The sequence below is a fragment of the Streptopelia decaocto genome, assembly GCF_964273445.1.
Source record: "Streptopelia decaocto genome assembly, chromosome: 12".
Classification (NCBI taxonomy): domain Eukaryota; kingdom Metazoa; phylum Chordata; class Aves; order Columbiformes; family Columbidae; genus Streptopelia; species Streptopelia decaocto.
This window is the reverse complement of record NC_138667.1, coordinates 19,650,290-19,668,709: the sequence shown is the minus strand read 5'-3', so window position 1 is coordinate 19,668,709 and position 18,420 is coordinate 19,650,290. Positions and strand designations below refer to the sequence as shown.

General features: G+C 48.0%; 1 protein-coding gene across 2 annotated transcripts in view; it reads left to right on the top strand.

Moving 5' to 3' along the window:
- FGF18 (fibroblast growth factor 18) overlaps positions 1 to 18,420 on the top strand; it is a 72,120-nt gene that overhangs the window by 27,482 nt on the left and 26,218 nt on the right. For both annotated transcript variants that reach the window (XM_082063615.1, XM_082063616.1), the window contains one exon: positions 98 to 278. In XM_082063615.1, coding sequence (XP_081919741.1) covers positions 98 to 278 — 181 coding nt within the window. The remainder of the gene's footprint in view (positions 1 to 97; positions 279 to 18,420) is intronic.

Below are 18,420 nucleotides of genomic sequence, written 5' to 3'. Positions count from 1 at the left end.
CCTCCTGCACCAGGTTGATGGGCGATGTTTCTGTCCAAGGCGCTTGGTTTGTTTCATGGGCTCCTCTGTTCTCTCTCCCCTCCCCATCTGCTCTCAGATGTTTGCTGCCGAGGAGAACGTAGATTTTCGGATACACGTGGAGAACCAGACGCGAGCAAGGGATGACGTGAGCAGAAAGCAACTTCGGCTCTATCAGCTTTACAGCAGGACAAGCGGGAAACACATCCAAGTGCTCGGCAGGAGGATCAGTGCCAAAGGAGAAGATGGCGATAAATATGGTAAGGATATTTACTGGGATCCCCCAGACTCCAAGTCAAAGGCTGTAATCCTGTGTGGTGGGCTGAGGACCTCTTGGGAGAAAAATAAGAAGAGCAATAAAAAACAGGATAAAAGGAAAAAAAAAAGCCTTTCCAGGTCAAGAACATGGGGTTTGTTGTGTTGGAGCAGGCTGTCAGCCTGACTCCCAGCTGCAAGCAGTTCCTGCAGGAGCATCATGCCCCAATTTATTAGTGTATGTTGGTGCATGAAGAGAAAACTCTCTTTCTGCCGATCGGATGAGCTCACAGTGTATTGACTATAATTTGTAAACCATACCGAGACAGGTGACTGGGGATGGTCTTTCCCCATGAACTCTGGGCTTGAATTTGGGTGAATCCAGTGCTTTGATGAAAGACTCTAATCTTTCTGGGCAGGGGGGACATTTGGTTTGAGCTGAAACTAAGCAGACTTGGGAGCTTTATAGAGTCCCAGAGCTTACGCTGAATCTTGAGGTGTGCGGATCCTGCAGGAACGCAAATAATTGAAGTTCCCCTGGGCTAGCGGTGTGTTCAACTACTCTTACCATGATTTGCACACAAGCAGCATGCTAGAAATGCTGCTAGTGGGCTGAATTACAAAAAGCTCTGTAATTCTGGTACATTTTGAGATGGTTGCAGCAGAGATACTTTTTCTCAAGTTGTTTGCTGGATTTGAGGGCTGTTCGGAGAACTGGTCCTTTGTGTTGTAGGGATGTACAGCCCCTGTGCATTGGTGCGTCGCTGCAGAAGTGTGTGTGCGTTGGGTGGTGTGCACGTTCACATGAGGCTGATTTCAGGGGGAGCACTGGTGAGGTGGAGGTGGGATATGATGGTAGCAGATAGAAATCTGGACAGGGTTGTTCCCTCAGGGAGCTGCAGGCAACATGAGGGCAGCTTGTGCTGCTGCCAACGCAGCAGAGGAGCGGGGTGAGCTGTGCCACGGGAGGTGACAGCTCCAAAGCACCTGCCTGCTGTGAAATGAACCCCCGTGGCTGCTGCATAGTCACCCGGTCTCTCAGAGAAAGCCCTGCCACAAGGTCTCATCAACCTTGTCCTTTGTCTTTCCCAAATTTCCAGATGAAACAGGAGTGGAAAGCGTCACTTGGCTGCTAATTATTGTGTCATTTTATTGTATTCATCCCCCTAAGGTTTGATATGTAAACCAGTCGCTGCGCTTGCTGCCACTTCCCAGGGAACACTCCTGCCCTCAGTGTCTGTCAGGTACTGTGATGGAGTTTTCCTCGCCATAAAAGAAGTGGCATTTACCGTGGGGTGCAGCAGGGAAGTGTGCCCGTGAGCAGCTGACAAGTGCTAATTTATGTGTCAAAACCCATCTTGTCCCCTTCATGCATATGCAATCGTGTCTGAACAACAAATCCTCGTGCAGGAGTGTGCTCCTGACCGATGCCGATGCTGCACGGTGGTAGATTTCCTGTCTGGGGAGCTCCTGCCTGCGCCGCCACTCACCGCCGAATCCCCTCCGCTCCCGGCTGCTGGCATCCTTCTGCAAGCCAAGGTGCTCAGCTGTGGGGGCCACTTGCTGACACCCCTGCCTGCTCCCCCCGCCGTGTCCTCGTAAAAAATCCTTGCTGCACCAGGCTGCAAAGCCTTCCCATCCCTGGCCATGCTGAAAGGTTATGGAAATCTGTTCATCATCTTGCTTGGCATGGGAACACTTAGAGCATGATAATCGGAGAGACAGTGAGGTGGGGCCTGGAGGTCCAGGATGTGACCACGCAGAGCTCCTGGCTGTGATAATGAAGGGGTGAGAGATGTCAGAGTTACTGAAGTGAGAACCATCTGTGTTACAGCCAAAACTGGATACAAAGGCAATGACACAGGATGCATTATGTGCTGGGAACCCCTCCCCCCTGAGGCATTATTATGGAGTAACCTTTGATCAAGACCAGAGAGAGGCTTAAACCAGGTCTGGGGATCTTAACAGTTGCAAACTTTTGATCCACATCTCCGTCTTGCTGGTCAGATCTGCCTCTGAAGGAGGATAGACACCCTTCCTCTCAGACAGCAGATGGCTGGTTTTCCTCCTGCCCTCTTCCTCTCCTTCCCTCTTTTGCTGCTTCTACACCGGGTCAGTCAGAGCCTGGCTTAGCGCTGGGGAAAGCCCAGCTCATTCCTTGGCTGTGTCACCCTTGCAGATGTTGCAGTCTCCCACAGCTTCTCTGTTGGCTTAACCCTGTCCCACTGCCCAGGGAGATGATGGTGGTGGTGATGTGGGTCGATGTTCTAAGGATTACAGCCCAGGGAAGGCTCTGGGAGGATGAGTAAGAGCCGATGTCTGAGAAAGGATGCCCATGAGCTGGCTCCAGCCCTGAATTCTCCGAAGAACTCAGTCCCGTTAAGAGAAGGCAAAGGGAGGCAAGGGCAAAGCAAATTCAGTCTTCATGTGGGCAGCTCGGTTGAGCTGTGGCCATGGTCCATAGTGCCCATCACCAGCAATTAACACCAGTCACTTTTTTTTTTAACATTTTAACACCTTTGTCTCCTCTCATATGTTCACAACTGGTTAAAGAACAGTGTCCGAGTGTAGAGATGATTTAGCTTCCAAATGTCTGGCTTGGGAGGGTTGCCCTGCCTTTGAAGGAAGGTTAGTTTTATTGCAAGGTTTTATTGACTTCTGTAAAACTTCTCACCTCTCAGTTGAAGAGAATGCCCAGAAAAGAGGGGAAGTGGCAAATCTCAGGCAGCCACCGTGAGCACAGCAAAAGGACCGACCGGCCCTCGCGCGGGGAGACAAGATCCCGTGGGATCAAGGGGAAAACCTCTTTGAATGTTTTATCCAGATCTGCAAATGCCATGTGCAAGGATGAATGCGTGCTCTGCAATGCATAGTTTTGCTGGCATAATAATTCCGGGATGTGATTTTTGGTTTATGTGTTCTTTGGGGGCAAGATCTGGCCCCATGTGTCAAATTATTAAATGGCAAATTAAGTCAGTTAATAGAATTAAATGAGTCGATGTAATCCTTTTAATCAGATGGATTTGATCCCTTCTCAGATGAATTAGAATCCATTAACAGATAAGTCAATTATTGGACTAAATTAAATCTAATAATAATGCCTGCTACTCACAGCAACACTAATTAATCTAAATACACTTACCTATCTCTCAAGGTGTTTTTTTTTTCTTTTTTAAGGCTTAATTGATGTTCCTAAAGTGCGCTGAGATCTTTAGATAACAGATGATCTATGTGAGCAAAATATTATCTCTTAACAGTCTATAAACGAATTAAAAGCCTGATCTATTTACAGATTACATTTTTACTTTAATCTCTTCAACCTATTCAGGAGGAGTTTGCACTGGCCCAGAAAAACAATATTCCTGCTATAAGCTTATTATTACTTTACAGGTTCCTAAGTGGTCCTTTCATTCAGAAAATAAAAGAAGGAAGGGGGAAAAAACAACCATTAAAGTGCTGACAAAAAAAAAAAGGACCTGAAACCTTTATATTCTACCTCCGATAAATGGTACAGATAGGGAAGAGAGGGATCAGTGACCTGAAACCTTAGATCCTTTCATTTATTTTCATTTCACAAAAGGCAGAAGACATTCTATCCTGTTTGTTCACGATCTTTGTATCCGGCACAGTTGGGGAGACAGAGCTCTCTTGGTTGGCTGAAGGCATTTTTTGCTTCATTTGTATTTCACAGCCATGTGATTTTGGTTTTAATTTGTCCCCGGCTGCTGCTGTCCTGCGGGCGATGAGAAGCAATAGCCATCAGGAGAGAGGCAAGGGGGTGTCGGGGGCCTTGGGGCTCGTCTGCTCTGTGGGGTAACTTGTGTTTGTGGTGAGCGCCGAGGTGTTGTGACCGCTGGGATGCAATATTTGTGGGTAGGTGATTAGTCAGTGTGTTCCAGGTTATCAGCTTGTGGTATATTGTCTGTTGACTTGGCCTAGCACGGTTTAAAAAAAATCTTGAGTCTGAGTCTTGAGGTGGTAAAACATCTGTCTTTTAAACCTTCTAGTTTGTAGCTTGGTTTGAGGACGCCCCGCAGCACACAGGTATGACTTTTCTTCTTCTCAGCGTTCATATCTCAGCATCACCCCTACCAGCTTCTCAGCCACCCGGAGGAAAGGACCCCCAGCCGGTGAAATCCTCTCAAAGACTCTCTCTGAGTTCGGTGGGGTTTAACTCAGGAGATGCTGCAGAGACAGGAGGTTTGGGGAGGCTCACAAAGCCTGGATTTAACCAATCTGGGCTCAGGCAGAGCAAGGAGGGAAGCAAATCCAAGAGGTGTGCAGGCGTGATGCCAGTCATTACCTCCATGTGTGGTGAGCGTTGCTGGTACAGGACATCACACCCTATACAGATGTGCTTTTTTGGGCGGCACGGGGAAAGCCAAGAGCTTGGGGAGATCGGGTGTCTCTTCCCGGGGCCACCCCAGGCTGGGTGATGTGCTCCACAGCTTGCAGTCCCACCTTCTGCTCCAGCTGGAGCTTCCCAGAGATGCCAGTGGACAAGCCCATGGAGAGCACATTACAGCTGTCTAGACATCGTTTGTGGTAGAAGTGGGCTCTGTTCCATGAGGAGGTGTAATATGTGTGGAAAATATTATTATAGCAAAATAGCCTCCTTTAATTGACTCTAAATTTTGCAGGATTCCTTCCTAGGTTTGGGTAATCCTGTGCTCTGCAGAATTAATGAGCTGACATAGCACTTCTTGGGGTTTGGCGGCCTGACAGCTAATTTAGAACTCCCTAAACTCATTTCACTAATGGCTCCCATTTGTTCTATCTCAAAGCCTGGAAACAAATGCAAAATACCAGTGCCATTGTCCCATCTTTAGCAAGTCAATTCTTTCCCCTTGTATTTCTGGCACCTTAACAGCAAGCTGCCTTGGGAAACCTGATTAACCCTTTCCCTTCCTAGAATGGTTAAAATCAATTTTGATCCGTCTCCTGGGAAGCTTAGGAAGAAAAAACTAAACTCATTGTGGCTGGAAGGCTCAGAATTAACCTGCAAGAAATACGGGAGCTGTAGCCCAAAGAGCGGTTGGGGTTAGTTAAATACAGCTGTATTTCCACAGGCTGGATGCTCAGAAACCTGCTTTTCTTCCCAGGAAGCAGGTATGTGCGCAGGGGCTGTCTGTCCTGGCACAGCTCATGCATGAACTGCGATTTGCTTTGTAATTTATTCCGCTGAACCCTCAGGATGGCTGTTTCCTATTTAAACGCCATATCACTGCCTCCAGTCTCTTCCCATTACAGTTCTGACATGACAACAAGACAAATAATTTTTTTAAAAGACCTTTTATCTTCTAAACCATTTATTTTCACTTACTTAGCCCGGGGGCAGAGCTGACCTCAGCGGAGGGACGATCACTCACCGCGGCAGCTGTACAGTCAGATGGGTCCTGGGGACTGGCCTGAGCGCGAGAAACCTTCGCTGTCCAGCTGCTGTGTTGTGACTCTGCTTTTTTTTCCCCTTCTTGCCCGACATCCCGTGATTGCTTTATTTTTATCATATTTTTTCCTTAAAGCGCCTCCCGTTTCCATCCGCAGCAGGGCACGGCGAGGTTTCCCGGGGAAGGAGGCGCCCTGCGGCCCGGCCGCGCCACCGCGCGCGGGGCAGCCGCGGCTCCGGGAGCAGGGCCTGGGCCGCGCTCGCCTTCCAGCCGGCTCGGGAGGGTTCAACTGCCATTTGAAATGCTCCGTGAGCATCTCATATGAACCATCTGTACACCTAAGACATTTTTGTTTTCTATTCTGCTGTATTCCGTGCCTGTGCCAGGCTAGGGGAAAGCTCTGCTTAAGGCAGGATGAGAAGTTTGGGAAGAATAATCCGAGTGGTTTGGGTTTTGATTTGTGCCAAACCTATTTCAAACAATGTATTTGTTGGCAATTTCCTTTGCTTTTGGTTTTGATAGCTGCTACCCCAAACTGCACTATGGCTGCTTCACACCTGCCGTCCAGCTCGCTCTACAGCAGTCCCTCTTTTGTACCTCTAGTAACAGCAGAAGCTGTTTGTTTTTCCTCTGACACTGCAGTGATTTTTGACTTCCCTGCTTCTGGAGCTAAGCATAGCTTAAAGACCCTTGACTTTCATGGAAAAAGAAAATTAAAAAATCACCTTTTAGCTCTGTGTCCAAACTTCAGGTCTCCATAATCACTGATCAGGGTTTGGAAAACATAGGCCTGTCTGTCAGTAAATATTAGGGACCCAGAAATAACGAGGAGGAGTAATTTAGAGGTCTGCTGATAATTTGTCATTTTTAATTTCTGTGTGGGGTGGAAAGTGAGCTACAAAGTGAAAAATCTTTATTTTCATGCAAGTCATAAAAGGGTTTTTGTTAACAGTTTGTGTGTGCTGTGACTTAAGCGTTCCCATTAGAAATGCAGAATAGGAAACAGGATCCCATCTGTGAGCAATTTAAGAGGAAGTGAGACAATGGAGTCGATTGCTGCTTCAGTTTAGATAATCAATACAAATATTATTAGTATAGTGATTTATCTTGTGAGACACTTTATGAAAATGTGAATGCCAGACCCTGAAGACAGGTCAATATGATACTATCTGTTCCTGCCTTGCTGCGATGATGATTTTTTTTCCCATGAAGCTCAAGCAGCTGCTTTACTAAATGTTCTCTCCTGGCTGTGATGAAATGATGCGGAAACAAAATCGGGGCTTCCCTTTCCCCTCTGTGGCTCTGGAAACACACTGTGCATATTAGTACAAAGATTATTTTTATCTGAAATTGATACTTGGGGGCTACTGGGTGGACAGTGGGAGATGATCTTTAAGGTCCCTTCCAACCCAAACTGTTCCATGATTCTGTGATGAAGTTCCGGAAGAAGTTTGCATAATTTTAAACATATTTCTAGGCCATGAGTTATTCCGTGCACAAATGCTGAGAGAGCTCCTTTGAGTTTATTGCAGTTGGTTTTTGTTAGTGTCTGTTATCAAGCCTTGTATTGTGGTATCTGAGGTTTTCCCATATCTAAGCATTTGGACGGTGATGAATTCAAGTCAGTTGTTGGGATGCAGTCAAAAGAACCCTGCGAATAGGCTAGTCTACATTTCTGAAAGGGCTTTTTAATTGTTTTTACTTTGAGAGGGAGGAAGGAAAACATCATCATAAAAATGTCCTGTAAATTTTGGCTTTGGTGTACATTACCATGCATGTTGTCAAGTGGCCACTGAGATTTGTCCTTCATAAGAAACATTTGGAGGAAATGAAACATGTCAGTAACCCTATTAAGAATGTGCTTGGATTGGGTGGTGGGACACTGAGGCTGGAGGGAAGGAACTTTGCTCCTCACGTATAACAAAGTGGCACAAATTTCATCCTCTTAATGTGTCCTTCCCTCATCTCCAAAGCAAGGGTTGCACCATTCCCTCACCTCATGGGCGTGCAGCCAGGATAAAAGCATTGCAGATGGAGAGGTGCTAAACAGACAGTGGTAGCAGAGACCACATCGGTAGCCTGGTTAGAAGCAGTTATTTGTTTTTAGATGCTGTGAGACCGTTCCTGTTTTCACATTGGGGTTTCCTCAAGTAAGATGTTAGACTTTATAAAAAATAAGGCACTTCAATTGCTCAGATTTCACCCCGGCTCTTTTAAAAACCAGATAGTCAGGAATTTCCGCAGCTGCGAGGTGGAGCACAGCAAACATTCACAACATCAGGAGCACTGCGTGGCCGTCTGGACGAGGAGGGAAGAGCCCCGTCCCCTGCAAAACTGCACCGAGCCTCAGCCTTGGTGGAAAGGTGAAAAATAATAAAGCTCCAAAGAGGCGAAATTGCTGATGCATGATGCTTGGAAATCTGGAAGAGTCCAAAAAGGGAGCTGAAAATACCCCCAAAAAATGACTATCTGTGGCTTGAACGAAATAGTGTCCGATCAGCATTCAGAAACCGCTGAATTCAGGCTCTTCCAATACTGGCATTTTCCAGAGTGCCTGCCAGTCGGATGCAGAGGAGAACATGTGTAGAGTGTCTGCGGTCTCGGCGCTCACAAGGGGAAGGCGAACTGGAAGTAAAGGGAGCGAGAAGGCCCCGTAGAAAAACCCTGTTTTTTCTTACTGTGAGGAAGAGGGGGTGTACTGGTGTTAGAGGGCAATGGTTGCGTGGCTGCAGTCTGTGAGCATCCCTTTTAACGAGCTGTACCAGCAATAAATAGCGCACACTTTGGTCCCCGATGAGTTTTAAGTATTTTCTGCATGCTCGTAACAGACTATTCAATGCTTTTATGGTGATGGAGAAGCCGAGACCTTCTAAATGTCTCCTGAGCTTTGTGTCCCTTCTTCTGCTGTGGTCACTTTGGGCATGTCCCTGCCCTTTGCTGGTGCTGCCTGGAGTGGTTCAGCTTGAGGAATCACCAGGTGGTGCTCAGATTCATTTTGCCCTGAGATCTGAAAGGAGTGCCTGTAAGGCCTTCTCCTCTACATTTGCAGCTGCCAAAAAGGATGCCTTTCTTCCCAAAGCAATCAGAAAAAAAATCCTGCCATCTGCCATGACCCCACCACCTTCTAGCTGTAATGAGTTTTGGATCTTCTCCAACAAGCGGTTTCCCAGCAATCGCAACTAGATGGCGGCTGTGCCAGCTGGAAGGATTCGGCCCTGGGTAGCACAGGAGAGTAGTCCTTGTTCTCTGACACAGCTCGGCTGCTTCTATTCCTCATCCAAGAGCTGGGCTGGACGAGGAGCAGCAGATGTTGTGCCCAAGCAGCGCGATTGTGATGCAAGCCATTGGCGTTTGAGCATATGGTAGACGACACATACTTGGGATCCTGGCTTCAGGTTGGCGCGGCTGGTGTTGTTTGGTTTATACCTGATGTTCTCAGGTGCTTTTGGAAGGACAAAGCAGGAGAGGATGTGGGTGGCTGGATGTGAGAGAGGAGCTCCAGCAGCAGGAGACATCACCCACAGCCACTGGGAGTCCGTGAAGTCCTCCGAGCAGCAGCAGGAATGGCTGAGGAAAGGATGGCACGTAAACACCAGATAAATCTAAAAACACAGTGTCCCAATGGCCTCGGCACTTGGTCAGAGGCAGTCATGAGGCTCGCAGTATGTTCATGTCCCTTGTGTGGTTTGTTTGTGAGAGGTGTCCTCGCCACAAAACCCGTTTCTGCTTGGTGATTTTTGCGGGGGTGAGTGCTGGAGCAGCCCAGCGGGGCTTTGGGTTTGTGGTTTCAAATCGCGCATTGTGTTGAGGCAGAAAGTGAGCTCCTCAGCTGCAGAAAGCTGATCGTGTCCTGTTGGGATCAGTGATGTTGTCTCAGATTCCAGCAGCAAAGGAGCTTTGCCTGAAGGTAATTTCAGTATAAATCCCAAATAACTTTTCTGCTGGTTGCACGGAGGGATGGCAGGGCTGGATCTCTCTTACAACAGGGGCCTGATTATCCTCTTTTCTACACTCACGAAACTCCACCGACTTCAGCAGAGCCATTGCTGGAGCTCCTGTGTGAGACTGAAAGGAGATTAAGTGCCCAGCAGTGCCTCCCATTCCTCCTGTGTCTTGCACCTTTGTTCAGACCTTGCATTTCAAACCATTTTAGCTGGTGGGAGGCAAATCAAAGCTGTTAGCTTTTAGCCGGTGACAATGGCGGGGTGCTGCGTGGTGTGCCCAGCCCCTTGTCTTTGTGCGAGTTTTGCTCAGTGGTGATTCGTGCCTTTATTTCATTTGCTTCTGCATCTGCATTTGTAACTGCTTTTTTCAAGTTAAGTTTCTGACTGGTGACTCATTAGGAGTAAATAGGCAAAAGGATATTGACTTTACACCTACTAATTTGGGGGTGCTAACAAGCAAATGTAAGAGCTGTATAGTCACGGGTAAATTGTTCCACCTGGGAGGACTGGAGGAGGGGGGTAAAAAGCTGCACTTTTGTTTTTCTCTGCTAGCTTTGCTTGTTCTTGTGACCATAATGAGTTTGGGTGAACGTTTCAATGTCACCATTGCTGTAACCTGTTTTGAGCTTCGCCAGGATTTTGTAGCGCCAGAACTATTAGACCTATGTGGGCACAAGAAGAAGCTAAGATCCTAATTAGAAGATGCTCAATATGTTCGCTCAGAAATGAGGTGCCTTTTCTGGCGGCTGCGGAACAAACCCTTCTTCCTGCAGCATATGTGAGTGCCGGGCGGTGATGAGTCAGAATGCGCCTCGGTGCCGACGTGTGGCTGCGCTCGGGGGGGGTTAGGACGTATAGTAGCTTTAATATAGCTAGTACAGCTACTGACAGCAGCAAATGTGGCTGGTGTGGGATGCCCATTAGGTAAATGTGAATTGGTGTGGCTCTGTGGACTGTGGCTGCAGGGATAGGATCACAGAACCATAGAATGGTTTGGGTTGGAAAGGACCTTCCCAGCTCCCCCAGTGCCCCCCCCTGCCATGGCAGGGACATCTTCACCAGCTCAGGTTGCTCAGAGCCCCGTCCAGCCTGGCCTGGGATGTCTCCAGGGATGGTTCAGCCACCACCTCTCTGGCCAACCTGGGCCAGGCTCTCACCACCCTCAGGGGCAACAATTTCTTCCTCATGTCCAGCCTGAATCTCCCTCCTTTAGTTCGAAACCATCACCCCTTGTCCTGTCACAACAGGCCCTGCTAAAAAAGTCTGTCCCCATCTTTCTTATGGGCCCCTTTTAAGTCCGGAAAGGCTGCAATAAGGTCTCCCCAGAGCTTCTCTTCTCCAGGGTGAACACCCCGACTCTCTGAGCCTGTCCCCGCAGGAGATGGCAGAGCTCATGGTCACGGCCATGGGCAGCTCACTCCTCTAAGCTCTGTCCTCACTTTCGCTGATGCTGGGGCCCATGTCGGCTGCAGATACGTCTGTCCCTCTGCAGCCACCTCTCTGACAGGCTGACCATGCGCCCTTAGGTGTGCTTAAATCGAGACAGGGATGTTGGCTTTCTCAGGAAGAGCAACCTGTAGCAGAGGAGCTGGAGCACAGAGCGATGGTCTCTAGCCCTGATGGTCCTGCTCTGGATGACCTCTGGAGAGCCTCCCCAGCCTAATTGATTTTGTGCTTTGGTGAGTGTCTTTCAACAGTGTTTGTCAACAGAACTGGCAGATAAAGTCATCAATGATCTGTTGCTTTGAAGGCAGAGGTTCTCCTTTGGATGCATTCAGTGGGACCCTTAGGAAGTGTCTTTTTGTGGTTTATCCCTCCCTTTTCTCCTTGTGATTTTTGTATTGAGATTTTTAAGAATTTAAATTATTTAAAAAATTGGGTGTAGGCAAAGTTTTCCATTCTACCACTTAAGTTCTTCTGTCCTTTCCTCCAGCTTGAGGTGACACACTTATATCTGTAAAGATGATACCATCTGCACAAAGGTATATGAACCGTAGTTCATCTTGTAAGGTGAGTGGAAGGAAGGAGTCCCCAGCCCTGCTGTATCTGATGTCACCAGCTCCTGCTCTGCGGCTGTGACTTCAGCCTCCTCCCCAGTGCCTGACCTGGCTGCAGCCAATATCTGTCTCTCAACAGGAGGAATCTGAGGAAACACAGCAAACTTCAGCTCCTGGGGCTAAATTGTTGTGCTCTGTAACAGCAAACTGTGTTGAACTAATTGACAACCAGCTTTAAATGTACCCCGATCGGGCAAATACATTGATTTATTTTTTCCTCTCTCAGCGAGTGTTAAGCAGCTTCCAGCTTGGTTTCCTTCCCAAGAACTGGATAACTCATCTATTGTTTAGTAAAACTGATGGGCAGTTTTGACCTCTATACAATCCTTTCAGTATGTTGAGGGAGGAAGGAGTTTCTTATACTCCTATGAATGTTTGACCACTTAAAAAAAAGCAAAACAAAAAAAGCCCAACCCAAACACAACAAAAGATGATCCATTTTCTCTGGATGTCTTTGAAAGAAGCTTAGTTTAGAGACAGACTGGAGAGAAAGGCTATTGATTTTGTTTGACCTCCAAACAGACTGCGGTCAGTATGTTTTCCCTGTTGGAAGCGGTTCAGGGCTCTGAATTTCCGTGTCAGCGTTTGTATTCTGAAGTGCACTGGAGCTTTTGCTGCTGCTTCAATAAATAGCAAGCTGTAGGGAAAGGTAATGCTGGCATATATGTATTTCCCTCTGGATCTGCCCTTCTTTTCTTTTTCTTTCCTATATAACTTGGTCATATTGCTGATTAAGCATTTACAAGTCCTTTTCACTGAATGTCAGGGAGGTTAGTGGCTTAAGCTGGGACTACAAGCAGCAATTTTATAATCCCTGTCTTGCTTTTTCCAGTGCTGAGCCAGGTCCTCTTGCCTGCACCAGCACCCATTGCTGTACCTGGCACGAGGAGAAAAACGCCTTCTTGTACATAGTAATAAACTCTCTAAAACATACCATCCCCTTTTCTACCCTGATTATTCTCAACCTTTACATAGGAAAGCCTTCCTGATCTGCACTTAGGTCTCCTGCGGTGAGATGGAGCGTTGTTTTCGGTGACTCCCATAGTGCTGGAGATGCAGTTACTGCTCTGCTTAGCACAGGTTTGTGTGGTTTTGTAGCTGTTCATGCGAAATGGCTTATGACAGCTGATGTGCCCTTTCTCAGACAATTGCCTGTCAAGGTGTAGGACGTGTTGATTGTCAGGTTTCTAAATGAGCTTCTCAGAGTTTCTTTGAGGTGAGTACCTCCATGCTGAGGTGCTGACTGCATTATCTCCTCCTAATTGTACAATAATGCCTCACACGAGGTGGTTTCGGTTTGTATGCTTCTGCCGGCTTTGTGGCAAATTCAACACAGCAAGTTTGCGGCCGTCAGCACTTCAAAGGGCAGCCCGATAAACCCGCCATGGTGCAATCGAGGTGTAGGCAGAGGGTCGCTGATGTTGGGTACCAGCTGCTGGGCTCCCCTGGTGGCTTTGGCAGCTCGAGCTTTATTTCTAACCCACACGGACAGATGTTCCTCTTGGTCCTAATGCTGACCCATCTTTAGAGAAAGGGTTGGTCTTCGTGACCACTGCTGGCATCACAGCTGCTTCCAGATGGGTTTTGGGTCAGGGTGGGGGGTGCTGGTGTGGGTGCGTGGGAGCCTGCCACATATGTGGTCTGCTGACAATTATGGAGCATCAGTTTGTAACTTCAGTGCTTTATTTTCCAGACAGAAATAGCCCACTGCATCACTAAAAAATCATAAAAGGTGGAAGATGTATTTGCACATCCTGTGCCAAGCCAAGCTGAGGTTGCCACCTGCATTGTGTGTCTAACTCTAGTGACTCCTTGGAGCAGGGCTTCAGGTGTTCCCTAGAACCTTTCCTTGCTGTCTTTAGCCTAACCCCCCCCTCCCCGCATCTGAATATTCAATTACCTTAACCCTTTGCAAATGGCTCAGTGAACACCTCTGAGAGCGGTGAGAGAGAGAGATCGGTGACTGTTAAAGCTCTGCACAAAATTGAAGGCAAGGAGGTGATGGAGGGAGCTTGCAGGAGGTGATGGACTTGCTCCCGGACATCCCCTGGCAGGGCATGAGCCTGCCCAGCACTGCCCAACCGCTCACCGTACGCATCCCCACGGCTGGAGCTGCTGGAGGTGGGTCCCGAGCCTGCCCAGCCTCGCTGGGTGCTCATGTCTGCCCTGAGTACCAGGGCTGCTAATTGTCCTCCAGTTCCTGAGACCTACTGGATGAGTGGTGTCCCCAGTTTGCATTGGGCCATCGGGCAGAAGAGGGCAACGCAGAGGGGCTGCCGTGCTGTCTGGGATGATTTAGTAATAACACAGCAATAATGTTAATCAACCTGCTGCTTGCCTGGGGAGTAAGTCATCCTGGGCTTGCAGTCTGAGCACAGACTAGTTTGCGTAGGTATTACTCACCTCAAAGATCTCCTGAAGCTTTGTTACTTAATAAGCAGAAAGTTTTGCCAGAGCTTGGAGTAGCAGGTGATGTATCAGTGAAAAGTCATTGGAAACACAGGCTATCCCTGGGAAAGCAGCAATGCTATCAGTTACCCTATTGCAATGGTTCCATAGGTGGTCTCCAGAACATTATGATGGTGGATCGGGAATATGACAGTTTCTTTTTAATGATCTAAATCAAAAACTAGGCACGTGTAGAAAAGCAAAGATGTCCTTGTGTTTTAAGTGCCTGTAATCTGTTTCTAAGAGCTAGGTACCAAAATATCCCTTTGATTCTCAGAGGTAATTGTACCTCTTAATTAGCTGGAGGGAAAAAAAAAAGCACAGCCTGAGATCTTGCTATATAAATTATAATTAACCCCTTGGCACTGGAAGTTGAGATTTCCTGCCCCCGAGCACAAATGCAAAACACATTAGCAGCACTTAACGTCAGGCACTCTCGCCCACTGCAGCCGGGGGTCAGTGCGCTACCCCATAAATACTGCTGTGCTCCCCGCCGGGGAAGATGGCAGGGAAGCTGTGGAAGCCAGAGGGGCAGCACTAAATACGCCATTTGAGGATGTTTGACCTGCTGGTTTTTTTTTTGTTTTAGAGCCCCAGCAGGAAGGACAACACAGGAAAAAAAAAAAAATAAAGAAACAACAAAACCCAAATCCCAGTGAGGAGATAGGAGCAAGGAGAGAGACGCTTCCCGGCGAGTGGTTTTGTTAGCCGGCATGGCTGGTTGCTTCGCCGTGAGAACGGCTCCCAGCGCGGCCGCCTCACACACCTCCGGCAAAATAATTGTCTGGTGCCAGACACACTTGGCTGTGCCTGTTGTATGCGCAGCCTGGCGGGCAGGGGCCGTGACCACCCACTGCCGGCATTCACCAGCATCCTGCTTTTTTGTCTCCTTTTCATTCCTGCCCGTTGGGGGATGAGCTTTAACTCCTCGCGCCGGAGGTGGACCTGCGGTGCAGCCCCGCGTCGGGGCAGCCTGGCGGTTGCTGGCGGAGGCTGGAGCTTGGCCCGAGGCCCTCCCACTCCCCTAAGCCACAAAGGGTCGCCACTCGCTTCATGACCTGGGGGGAGCACCTAGATTTAGGGCAAGCCGTCTGTTTTTCCTACCAGGAGCTTGCACAGAAACTCCAAATTCAAGTTAGCCGGTTCCTTCGCTCCTTTGGGCTTCTGGATAGAGAAATGTCTTTCTGCGGTGGGACAGTCCCAGGTGGCTGCAACTTTGCACCAGGCTACAAAGCCCTTGCAGATAAGGTGGTGTTTGCCAAGGGCTGTTTTAAACTAGAAGAGGGGAGATTCAGGCTGGACACAAGGAAGGAATTGTTGGCCCTGAGGGTGGTGAAAGCCTGGCCCAGGTTGGGCAGAGAGGTGGTGGATGAACCATCCCTGGAGACATCCCAGGCCAGGCTGGACGGGGCTCTGAGCAACCTGAGCTGGTGAAGATGTCCCTGCTCATGGCAGGGGGGGCACTGCCATGAGGAGGTTGGAGGTCCCTTCCAACCCAAACTATTCTGTGATTCTGTGGTTCTTGCTTCAGGGGTTGAGCAGTGCGTCCTCGGGCTCCTCTGTGCTGGCGGCTCTGGCGGTGGGGGATGTCGTGGGCACCTCCTGCAGCAGCAGTGGTCGGCTGAGCTCAGGTGGCGTCAGCAGCTGTGGGTTGGCTTGGCCACCTTGGCAGGTTTCGAAGGGGCAGTCGTGCTCCTTGGGCTTGGTACGGAGATGTGGCTGTCCGGACTGCCTGTAAATATTTCAAGTCTGCTATGTATAAATAGTGATGGGGAATTTCCTTCTCCCGTCTGCTCCAAAGATTCTAGAGGGAGATAAAATGGGAGAATAACAAGGTGTCCTAGTGGGGAGGAGGAATGTGCTCACTGGCGCGTGGCAGCGAGTGCTGGAAGGATGGTTTGTCCTTTGGGTTTCCTCCTTTGTCTGCATGTCTGAAGATTTTTCAAGTGAATTATGTGCTGATTAAAGAGCTGGCCAAAGAGCCCTCCAAGCTGAACGAGTTCTGTCTTTCCGTGTTAGGACAGGTACAGGCTGGAAACCTACAGCAGTGGTGTCACCTGCAGTGTGACATCCATTGTCTCAAGGGATTGTCCCCTGTGCAGGTCCAGGGTGGGCAGAGGAGGGATGGATGCTCTGGTGCAGAGAGGAAAGGGATGAGAAAATTTTGGATGGAAACATGGGACTGAGCCTGAACTTCGTAGGTGACGTGGGTCTCTAGATAAGTTGAAATTGGGATAAGTAACAAATAGCATAATATGGATTTTACATTGTCCGTGCTGATTCTTTAAAGCCAGAATACCCCAAAATAAGCTGTTAGACGTATTGCCTCTTTGCCTTTCGTTTATAACACCACAGATGAGAACTGGCTTAGTTCTGTACTTAATTTACTTTTTATATTAATATTTAACATGGGATCTCCTTTTCTTAATCCAAACACTTACGGTTTGAATGCAGAATTATATTTGAGATTTTTAAAGCACCTTTATTAAAATGTAAAACTAATTTTACAGTTCTGAGAGGTCTTATTTAAATACCTAGTGCCAGATGTCCCAAATGACTCTAGGGAAAAAAAGAAAAAAAAAAGACTTTTAAATCTTCTCATGCAATTAAAATGCAGTAAAATGCAAGTAAATAGTCTTACTTGTGCAGTGTATGGGGGGTAATAGTTTAAGAAAAGCCCTGTGATGGATGTGTTTCCAAAAATAAAGATATGAAACCAAAGGTGCTAAAGGCCGAGTTAATGTCATACCTGTGTTTTTTTTGTTGTTATTTCTGTTGCTGCTGCTCTGAGAATAGTAGAAAGAATTGTGCTGTGTCTATATGGAGAGACCTTTCCCAAGGGACTGGTGCAGGGACCCTCCAAGGTGCTTCACCCCAGGCACTCGCTTGGTGGTTCCAGAGGATCTGTGTTCCCCAGGTGCTGTGGAGGATCCATTCTTGTCCACTTCTTTCAACCTTTCCCCCAAAATAGTCACACTCTCTTATTCTTATCTAATAGCGACAACTTTCTATACTTCATTTAATAATACGTTGTCTTTTATTTGGTAAAAGTGAGCATCAGCAGCACAAGCATTAAAAAGTCAGATATCTTTGAACTTGTGTTTGTGTCCGTTTGTAAGAGCACACCCCGTTTAAAATCTTTAAACATAGAGGAATTTTCCCCATATGCCAGAACATTTTTTCTGGTAGGTTGTGCTGCTGCTTCTGCTTCTCTGGGTTCCAGAGCCACAAGAATCTCATTGAAGATACTGTAGCATCCTGCAGCTTTATTTTCAGCATATTTTTTACTTGCTGGAAGAAGGGAAGGTTACAATGAGCCCCTTGAAGAAAATTTGTGAGCACATTTATATTCCTACCCATAAAATTAATTGTCATCATTTCAACTTTTACTGGAGGGCACAGAATAATAAAACCTGTTTGGCAGAATGTGGCATCGTTGTATATCGGGCAGGGCTGATAGTGTTAATTTATCTAATGCTGCAGATCCTTCACAGATTTCTCCCAATTAGCCCCATTTTGGAGCACTCACAAACACAACAGTGGAACCCTGGATGGACTAACTTTTGGAGTCTGTGCAACCATCAAGATGTTGGCATATGGAAGAGATTTACGTGTTTGGGACTCCTCGGTAAGAGGATGCGCTGGTGCGAACATCTCGCCTACTTCATCGCGGAGCCCCTGGTTGCCCGTGAGAGGTGGGCGAGCGCTCCAGAGTCACCGCGCTCCGTCCTCCGCCCCGGCCACAGATAAAGCAGCTTTGGAGAAGCGGGAGTACGTGGGGTTCCCAGAGTTGTCCTTCTCCGCCTATTGTTATTTTGGTGTACATCAGTATTTTTGGGGGGCTCGGCTGAGCCTGGGAATCAGAGAGTCAGCGTAACTTGAGCAGCGTTTGTTCTGGTGGTAGTTCTAACCCTCCTCGGGATGGGAGAGGTTCGTGCCATTTCCAGACCCGGGCGACTCTGGCACTTTGGACGTGTTTCAGCCAGGCACCGTGGGCCAGGTGCTGAGGTCCTTGTCTGTTTGGCTTCACCGTGTCAGTAGAAGTCTATTCAAATGAGAATGATCAAAGACATTGGGGTTTGGCCCTTTATTTTTCATTTTAGGTGCTTTTTCAAGCATAACAGAGCTTCTGAACTTTTTTTTAATCTTTTTGGAGGCTCATCCTTCACGAATTCTGGACTCGGAGCCTGGCAGCTTGTCAGGCAGTTTTCACGTGGCTGTAGCAGTGCTGTCCGCTGGAGCTGTGCGTGGAGGCGGCAGGACGCCCGGCCAGATTGGGGCGTTTCTGTGCTGACACTTTTAATGCTTCCC